At 38.2% G+C, this 10,250-nt stretch overlaps 1 protein-coding gene across 4 annotated transcripts in view; it reads left to right on the forward strand.

The window, feature by feature from the left end:
- Positions 1–8,573, forward strand: part of LOC131731680 (tetratricopeptide repeat protein 39B-like) — a 33,912-nt gene extending 25,339 nt beyond the window's left edge. For all 4 annotated transcript variants that reach the window (XM_059020921.1, XM_059020922.1, XM_059020923.1 and 1 more), the window contains 10 exons: positions 2,451–2,515; positions 2,832–2,937; positions 3,838–3,903; positions 4,478–4,586; positions 5,754–5,821; positions 5,914–5,973; positions 6,745–6,906; positions 7,057–7,148; positions 7,659–7,779; positions 8,442–8,573. In XM_059020921.1, the coding sequence (XP_058876904.1) occupies positions 2,451–2,515; positions 2,832–2,937; positions 3,838–3,903; positions 4,478–4,586; positions 5,754–5,821; positions 5,914–5,973; positions 6,745–6,906; positions 7,057–7,148; positions 7,659–7,779; positions 8,442–8,567 (975 nt within the window). In that variant the 3' untranslated portion in view covers positions 8,568–8,573. The remainder of the gene's footprint in view (positions 1–2,450; positions 2,516–2,831; positions 2,938–3,837; positions 3,904–4,477; positions 4,587–5,753; positions 5,822–5,913; positions 5,974–6,744; positions 6,907–7,056; positions 7,149–7,658; positions 7,780–8,441) is intronic.
- Positions 8,574–10,250: the final 1,677 nt, after the last annotated feature.

Consider the following 10,250-nt stretch of genomic DNA (forward strand, 5'->3'; position numbering starts at 1 on the left):
TCTAAGACATTTCAGGTTCTTGTTTTTAAACCACTCCAGTGTAGCTTTGGCTGTGTGTTTAGGGTCATTGTCCTGCTGGAAGGTGAACCTCTGTCCCATTCCCAGGTCTCTTGCAGACTAAAACAGGTTTTCCTCTGGAATTTCCCTGTATTTGGCCCCATCCATCTTGCCCTCAATCCTGACCAGTTTCCCAGTCCCTGCCGATGAAAAGCATCCCCATAACATGATGCTGCCACCACCATGCTTCACCGTGGGGATGGTGTTCTCAGGGTGATGAGCAGTGTTGGCTTTGCGCCACACATAGCGTTTTACGCTAAGGCCAAAAAGTTCAATTTTGGTCTCATCAGACCAGAGAACCTTTTTCCACGTGTTTGCTGTGTCTCCCACATGCCTTTTGGCAAAATCCAAACGGGATTTGATATGGGTTTTTTTCAGCAATGGCTTTCTTCTCGCCACTCTTCCATAAAGCCCAGCTTTGTGGAGCGTCCGGGTTATAGTTGTCCCATGGACGGTTTCTCCCATCTCAGCTGTGGATCTCTCCAGCTCCTTCAGTGTTACCACTGGCCTCTTGGTTGCTTCTTTGACTAATGTCCTCCTTACCTGGTCACTGAGTTTTGGTGGACGGCCTTCTCTGGGCAGAGTCGTGGTTGTGCCATATTCTTTTCATTTTTTAATAATGGATTTAACGGTGCTCCAGGGGATATTTTTTTATAACCCAACCCTGATTGGTGCTTCTCCAGAACTTTATCCCAGACTTGTTTTGATAGCTCCTTGGTCTTCATGATGCTGTTTGTTTAGATATGCTCTCTAACAAACTCTGGAGCCTTCCAGAAACAGGTGTATTTAATCTGAGATCATGTGACACTTTAATTGCACACAGGTGGACTCCATTCAACTAATTATGTGACGTCTGAAGGTAATTGGTTGCACCAGAGCTTATTTAGGGCTGTCACAGCAAAGGGGGTGAATACTTATTTGTAAATAATTTTGAAAAATATGTAGATTTTTTTCCCCATGTCAACATTATGGACTATTTTGTGTAGATCATGGAGCTATCAAAACAAGTCTGGGGCAGCAGTGTGGAGTAGTGGTTAGGGCTCTGGACTCTTGACCGGAGGGTCGTGGGTTCAAATCCCGGTGGGGACACTGCTGCTGTACCCTTGAGCAAGGTACTTTACCTAGATTGCTCCAGTAAAAACCCAACTGTATAAATGGGGAATTGTATGTAAAAATAATGTGATATCTTGTAACAATTGTAAGTCGCCCTGGATAAGGGCGTCTGCTAAGAAATAAATAATAATAATAATAATAAAATAATAATAGATCAGTGACAAAAAATCCTAATTCAATCCATTTTAATTCCAGGTTGTAACACTACAAAATGTGGAAAAGTCCAAGGGGGGTGAATACTTATGCAAGGCACTGTATCGTTTGGTTTTAGTTAACTATGGTTGTCGCGAAGCAGAAGGCCCTGTCTGCAGTCTGTTACCTTTTTAGTAAATCTCAACAAATAGGATTGTATTCAGGAACAGCTATAAACAGAAGTGTTTTTTTCTTCTTCTTTTCTTCTATACTTAAGAAGTGCACCTGGATTCAAGTCTAGGTTGAGATCAATAATACAACAGTGTAGTGATTCCGTCTTTTAAAAATGCTTCCATGACCACATCTATCCCACCATTTAAAATGAGAGTGAATTGAGAGGTGGTGATCAGTGAAAGTCTACATTCAAATACAGCCCGAGTCTTTGGTTTCACGCCACTGGTTGGTGGTCATATGATACATTTCCTTGTGAATGTAAGATGACAGACGATCCACATGTAAACAAATCGGTCCATTAGCAAAGTTGAATTTGAAATAGATGAAAGAGGTTGTCGGCTTGAACATGAAAAGATACAGCTCTTTCGTAAAGCAAGCCATGAAGGGATGGCATTGTAGAGAGGGGCTTTACCTGGAAATAAACAAAACAGTGTTTATTAAATAGACTCACTCGTGAGATTGAATTACTGAGCTAAACCTATACTGCTAAGAAGGTGGCATTTTGAAAAAAGTGTATGCTAATCTGAAACATGGTAGTCTGGACTGACCTGTAATGCAGACAGTGCAATCCTAAAGAAATGCTGATAATAGCTTTAGAAACCTTGAAACTTTTATCAAAATTTATCAAAATGTTTACAGATGTTTCTGTATTTATTCGTAGGGATATAACTATTGCAGTATTAAATACATAAGTATCTCAAACATTAGAAAAAAGTCTATTCAAGGAATTTGTATTATGGTACAGATTGGGACCAGTACTAAACAAACCACTGATGTGAACAGGTTCTTGTTAAGATGTTCATGAAAGAAGGTGACATTTAGGACATCGGGTTTTCCCAGAAACTTCTTTTTATAATTTTTTTTTTAGTTTAAAACTGTGGTGTGTGTGTGTGTGTCCCTTTATCTCCTACTAGGATGAAAACATGATCAACTTTATCAAAGGTGGGCTCAAAATCAGAACAAGTTACCAAATATACAAGTAAGCAATATTGCCTTTTGCAATTTTATCAATGTGGAAATTGCTGGTTCTAAATAAATGAATAAATTTCTACAGAGGTACTACATGCTTGGAGAATAGCAATCACTTCTATACTCGCTGAGCTCTAGTGATAACACTAGCAACAAACAGCAGAGACAGTGTTTTCATACAGTTGAATAATAGTTTCAAAGGTTTACACTCCAATGCGTAAACAACTGTTTTATTTCAATGGTTGTATTTGTAAATTGTGGCTTTAGTTTAATGTCATCTAATAAATGTTTGGAGTTCTGTCTAACACTTTTCTAATGGCTGCCAGGGAATGTCAGCATCTTTTAAACATGACTCAGGATCTTTCTGGCAAGAATGAAACCTACTGCCAGTTTGAAGGGGGCGTGAATTTAGGAATTGGAGCATTCAATCTGGTATGTTTGGCATTGCTTTAAAGTTACATTGAAAACTGCATATGCTCTATAGTGCCTTTTTCACTGCTATAATATCAGTAATCTGAAATGAGTGTGATTCTCATGAAATACTTTCAGGTCACTGTGACCCATGATTCCATTGTAGTGACACCTAATAATCTGTGCGTGGCCTTTTATGATATGCTGTCATTAATATTAATAAGGCCGGTGCACACTGGATTCATTGTAAAAAGATGTGTTGTCACTCGTACATTCAGCACAAAGATGGCTGATTTTAAACCACTGTACAACTGCATGAAGGCCAGTTTAATGCATCACAATAAGACCTTTAGCTAGCCACCTGGAGGAAGGATGGTCTGTCCAGCTAGGGATTCCCAGAGGTTTCATTTTTACCCTACTAACCTGGTTAGGGGTTTTTGTTTTTCCTCTCCTGAGTGTTAATTGACCACGCTGGCACCAAAGCAAGCGAGCGTAGAATAGCCTTTTCTCGTTCTTCAATTTATTATGTTCTTCTTGGTTGTCATTTTTAACACATGTAAAGTCAGATTGAAACAAAATTATTTAGATTCCAAAAGTAATTAATTACTCTCATACAACAGTTTCATACTTGGTAGGCAAAGGACCATAAGAAAAGTTGGTTTCCATGGATATTTAATGTATTTTTAAAAAATGGGATAAACACATCTGGTGTGCAGTGCCTTTTTAAAAGTATAAACATCATGTAGTGCATGGTGTTTAATCAGTTTATATTTATCAGTAATCATTTATAATGACAACTTCATGAGTGAAATAAATAGGGGAAAAGAAATAAGATTTACATTTTTTCACAGCATTGTGTATATCCAAGTCTACAAAGCAATTTTATTAAGATTTTTAGTTTTTTTTTTCCCTCTTTTTCAGATGCTGTCCCTCCTACCTGCAAGAGTTCTAAGGCTTCTGGAATTTATTGGGTTTTCAGGCAATAGGGTAAGGCTAAATCACAAACATCTCTCTGCTTTTGAAATGTATCTTTTCAATTCTGTTCTCCATTCTGGTTAGTGAATCTCCATGGCTACCAGCAATTGGGCTTTTCAAAACAGTTAAAAGCATGTTCCCAGGCTAAATGGAAACTGTTACCACCTCAGATACTTTGTTACGAAGTGTAGTTACACAGCTCTTCTTATGGATGCACACGACACCCTGCAGTCAATGTGGTTCTCAATGTGGTTTATTATTATTATTTATTTCTTAGGGCTGGAGTAATCGCATCCTCCGAATTTGGTCACAGTGAGCATAAAATGACCCTATAGCAACGGTGCACAGTGAGGGTCATTTGATCCGAGATGCTTGGTACAACCATACCCCTTAATTACTCAATTAAACCAATTACACCTCCATTCAAGTAGTTATCTTTTAATTATTTACAGGTGTTAATTGAGAATATTAAAACCTGATATGGAAAAGCCATCGGGAATCAAGGGCACTCCTGCCCTATAGCATGTGTGAAAATGTTTGTTGTACCGCCTTAAAGTATTCTGCCATTTGTTTTTGTGCCTCCCAGGAGTTTGGGCTCTCCCAGTTACGAGAAGGGGCTTCTAGCCACAGCCTGAGAGCTATACTGTCTGTTCTGACCCTGCTGCTTTACCACACTTACGTTGCTTTAATCCTTGGTAAGAAACCCCTGTCTTTCATTCGGTTGTATGACTTTGTGTCTAGCGGGTTTCAAGGGAGTAAAGCTTGCATCTCTACTGCTACGACAGCCGTAAACAAACTGGGCGGTCAACACACAAAAAATAATACAGCAGACTCCACAGAATTTAAAAATGCTGACTCCCAATACAAGCTGAAAGCTATGGTTTATATTGTTTTTGCTTTAATATATATTGTCTTTTTTTCCCCTAATGTATCACATTGTTGCTACAGTTAGTTGCTTTTTACAAAGTGCTTTGAATCAAGGGGGTTTGTTTGGAACTCATTGCAAAACAGTTTGTCTAAGCAATGACTGAAGCACCAAAACCAAACAAAACTGGTGCATCAGAAGCAGTGGTTTTGATTCATTGATTCTAGTGGTGAAAAATACACTTATTGAACGTGTTTCTTGTGACACAGTAATAATGCATACTTGAGCATCTGATGAAAAGCAGACCACTCCTTTACAGTAGTTTACATCTCCCAAAGATTGCTGTAAGGGCAGAAGCAGCATGTGTGCCACTATCATGGAAATGTATGGAATTGTGAAATTAGCCAGTGGTCAAGATTGGTCCAGCAAGGCAAACAAACTAGTAGCAGTAGTACCAGCTGTGATATTTTAAAATAAAAATAGATGTTTCCAATATCGTACGTTTCTTTTGCTACTATACAAAGTATTTTGTATACAGCATGGAACAACATGATCTAAGCAGCAGTGGCTGGCCATACCCCGGCCATTTAGATAAACTAAAGCTGTGTAATGTGTTTCCAGGGTGTTAAAAACCCAAGTCTCAACATTTTGAGTGTGTTGTGTACTTGTGTTACACATGCCTGTGGGCACTCTCAGTTGTGATTTTTGAAACTGCTTTTTGAGATCCTTCTGCTTTTGCCACGTTGTTGAATAGGTGCACAGCTTATGACATGTCACATTTGAATACATTGCAGGAGAGAGGATGTTCTCATTTGACTTGAATTTTCTAGTCGGTGTATAGAAGGTAGTGTGCAATGTGCTTCTTGTGAAAACTTTAAAAACTGACCTTGAAGTTGGAACTAAGTCACCTTGACCCTTTTTTAGAACTGCATGACAGCAGTGTATTAAACAGTCATTTGCTTTCCACAACCCCCCTTTCTCAATGAAATCTCCATAGGTTGTGGTGAAGGAAACCTTGTAGAAGCCGAAGCCCTGTTGGAACCCTACCTCAAGAAATTCCCTAACGTACGTAATGCCGGACTTCATCGTTTAATCTTGAGCTTCTGTACTTGATTTGCATTTCAAATGTATAACTTATCAATTTTTTCTTTTTAAAGGGGTCTATTATTTTATTTTATACAGCCAGGATAGCGGTACTTAAAGGAAACTTTGAGAAGGTAGGTTTTTTTTTTTTTCTGTGCACCCTTGTGGATGCTTTTATAAATGAACAACAAATTAAATTCCCACAGCTCCACCGTACACTACAGATGTAATAAACTGTCATTCAGACACTGCTTTTTAAGTAGAGGTTGCCTAGATTTTGTCAATCACCAGAGGCATCCTGGTACAAGATATATTCAAATTAATCATGATAAAAAATATTGCATGCCAAATATAGATGTCATCCTTAGTATTGACAGTAGTATGTGTACAGTTTAGGCCACTTTTTATTTTATAGTCAATATAGTTTCAGTCTTTTTTCATATACAATTAAATGCTATACACATACAGAATACATGTTGCAATAATTAAAAAAGAAAAAAAATAGTAATGGTAGGATTTTATGATGGCTTTTGCGATGGTTACTAACATACAAAACATATTTCTCATCCTAATTGAGTTCAGGATTTCTCTACATTCAGTATTTAATAGAAACTGGTATGTACAAGTTAATTAGTGGGATTCTTACGGACACCAAAAGGACCATAAATGTCAATAACAGGGTTGTAAAAGCTGAGGAAATGCTTGTTATGGCTAATTGCCTTGGCCAGATCACTGAGTTGGGCACCTGCTATAATAATATGTAGTTTGTACTGTGCATGTGTTTAGGTCAAGTTTAAGATAGTGACAAAGACAGACCAGTGAATATGGGGTCATCTTATAATGTGAAAGATTCTCTGTATAAATGAAATGCTTTGCTTTGCTGCTCTGCTCTCCCCCACACACAGGCTGAAGTGAAGTTTCAGGACTGCATTGCATCCCAGCAGGAGTGGAAACAGATCCATCACCTCTGTTACTGGGAGCTGATGTGGTGCCACACCTTCCAGCAGAATTGGCTAGAGGCTTACCGCTACGCAGACCTGCTCTGTAAGGAAAGCAAGTGGTCAAAGGTAAATAAACACAACTCAGCATGTACAAACTAACTTTAATGTTATAAATAAATGATCATAAATAACTGAGCCCTCTGCTGGACTAATATAGGTATTGCTTTAGTTTGTCAAAACAACAGAATTAAGCATGCCTGTCTTTTGTCTTTGCAGGCAATATATGTCTTTCAGAAAGCTGCCATTCTAAGCATGCTTCCAGGTGAAGGTGTCACACAGACTGGGGAGAATGTAACTGAGCTGTTTAAGTAAGTAACTGATCAAGGCAACAATACTGTACGGTATTAGTGTTTGTGGTCACAGTCAAAATTAGCAATTGATCCATGTAAAGCTGTAATGACACTGGTTATATCTACATAAAAAAATATTAAATAATATGTAATTGCTGGAAATTAAGTGGATATAGACACAGGACAGAGGGAAGGAGACACTTTTTACACAGAGAATGTTGAGGGTATGGAATAGGTTACCTAATCATGTTGTTGAGGCTATATCAATTGGATCCTTTAACATCCAAATTGATAAGGTTTTGAGATCAATTGGCTACTAGGAACCGGATGAGCATTGTATTTCTTTTTTCATCTTTTGTAATCATTCCTTGTGGTACTTCATGGTGTTTTATGGTCTGAAGTAATGATAATGAAACAAACAGTTTTTTTTCTAAAGGTGATGATGTACATTTCTGATGCTGTACATTTTACACTACTGTACTTCTCTCCTAATTTTGCATTCTCTGGATTTTTTGTGTTTCTCACTAGACAAGTTGAAGGGTTAAAACAGAAAATTGCTGGTAAATCCATTCCTACAGAAAAGTTTGCTGTGCGAAAGTCCCGACGTTATTCTGCTCCAAAACCTGTGAAACTGGTGGTACCTGCTCTGGTATGAACAGATGTCATTTCATTTCGATAGAAAAGGAATTTATTATTTTGATTTACCTTTTTGATTTAAAAATGACAAGTGCACCTTAACTTTGTTTAACATTAACTTTCAATACTTTAAGAAATAAAAACGCTGGTTTCACAGACCCTGGATAGCGATCATCTTGGACGATGTTGGCTTTCTTACAGTAAGGTAGCCCAGTAAAGATTAAAGCTAATTGGGACCTGTGAAACTAGATGACAAGAAAGCCAATTACAGTAGACACATTGTTAAGCTAATGCCTTAAATACTGAAGTGAAATAAGTCTGGATGTCTCGACCTAGTCCAAATCACAAAGCCACTACATACTTCAGTCCTAGACACAGTATCAGTCTCCGCTTGAGAAGACCCAGGACTAAATGGTTGAGGTGATAGTGAGATAAACTGAGTGGAAGGAAAGGAGAATGACAATTACTAGCTCTGGTCAGGCACCTTGTGTCCCATTTCTTCTACAAATAGATTTGTTTTATTATTGAATTAGAAAACAATACGTGTTGCGATTTTTAAAAGTAAGCTTTTTTGTGATTTACTCTCATCTATCCTATCTATCCTATCTATCTATCTATCTATCTATCTATCTATCTATCTATCTATCTATCTATCTATCTATCTGTTCTGTCTAGTGTGATGCATGCTGGGAGAGTGGAGTGAGTGAGGTGGAGTGGATTGAAAGTAGGTGTTTCGTTTTTCTTTCTTTTTTATATGTGTTTGTTAATGTGAATAGTTCTTTTGTTTTGTTTGTTAAATAAATTAAAGAAGTTTGTCTTTTGCGGTCAGCATGGCTGGCTCAGGGGGGGTTTTCCCCCTTGAGAGTTTAACTCGTAAGCACGGAGTTAAAATAGCTACGGAAGGTTTTGTTCCTATAGAGAAGTGCATGTTAGCGATTGGGAAAGTAGTCGGTTATGACAATATAAAGTCTGCATCTAGAATGAATGGATCAGTCGTGGCGTTTTTAAGTCAAACTGATCTAGTGAATAAAGTAGTAGAAAATGGAATTGTTTTGAATGATTCTCTGGTTGCAGTGACGCCATTAGTGACACCAGCGAGGAAAATAATCATATCAAACGTTCCACCTTTCCTTAAAAATGCATTAATTATAAATGAATTGTCTCGACATGGGCAAATTGTTTCAGCCCCAAAAAGAATCCCGTTGGGCTGTAAATCTCCATTATTACAACATGTGGTCTCCTTCAGGAGACAGTTGTTTATGGTTCTGAATAAAGGGAGTGAGGAACTTAACATTGTTTTAAAGTTTAAAGTGGATGGTTGTGACTACGTGATTTTTGCTACTTCAGAAACGATGAAATGTTTCAATTGTGGGGCGGATGGACATTTAGTTAAAAATTGCCCGAAAACAAAAGATAGAGAGGAGAGAGAAGGGGGAGAGGTGAGCGAGAAAGTAGCGGTGAACTTGAAATCCACGGAGCCGAGTAATGTTGATGTTGAAACAGAGAGTGGGGGTATGGAGAGAGGGAATGTGAGCGCTGAAAATGATGGAGAGGTGGCTGGGACGAGTGTTGGTGTGGAGGTGAGCGGAACAGAGAGTAAAACTGGCGAGAAGGAAATTAAGAATACCAGTAGTGATGGTAATGAAAAACAACAGATTGAAGGTGGTACTGTTAATGATACGGATAGTATGAGAGAAGCAGAGACTGGAGAAGTAAGAGAGGACAATCGGGGTGCGGGTGGAAATAAAACCGAGCGTCTAGGGGAGAGTGCATCGGAGAATGTTTCTGAAGTAAGCAGTTTGGCAATGGAAATGAGTGAGAATATGAATGATAATGTTGGATTTAAGACTCCAGGAAAAAAGAGGAAAAAATTATTAAAAAGGAAAAATATAGAGGAAGTAGAAACAAGGGGAAAAGAACAACCTCCTAAAAAGGAGGGGCAAAAGCCCTGGAGTGTTTTGGTTGCCAGCACCATACATGAAAGTAATTCAGAGTCAGAGAGAGAGGAGGAGGAGGAGGCTGTGTTAACCGACTCCTCTCAATGCTCTGAATCCATTTTGTTAAAGAGCGGGTATGGTGAGCAAGATATAAGAGAGTTTTTACTGTTGACAAAGGGAAGGAGAAAAGTTGATGTGGAGGATTTTTTTCCTGACTTAAGTTTGTTTGTGAACTCAGCGGCTTATCTGGTAAAGAAGTCCTCTGGGTCAAATTTTACAGATCAAGAACGCTGGTGTTTAAAGAATTGTTTGATTAGAGTTCGTGGTAAACTTAATCAAAAATAAAAATGGTAAACTCCGTGGTTTTTTTCCAAATATTGTTTGTTTTTTTTTCTATCCCAATGATGACTTTTCTGTTAGGGACTATTAACATAAATGGTTGTAGAGACAGTTTTAAGAGGGCTTCTGTTTTTGAATATTTGAACCAGAAAAAACTGGATGTCATTTTCTTACAAGAAACTCATTGTGATTTCAAAACCCAGTCAGA

This window comes from Acipenser ruthenus, unplaced genomic scaffold (genome assembly GCF_902713425.1).
Source record: "Acipenser ruthenus unplaced genomic scaffold, fAciRut3.2 maternal haplotype, whole genome shotgun sequence".
NCBI classification, from domain to species: Eukaryota; Metazoa; Chordata; class Actinopteri; order Acipenseriformes; family Acipenseridae; genus Acipenser; species Acipenser ruthenus.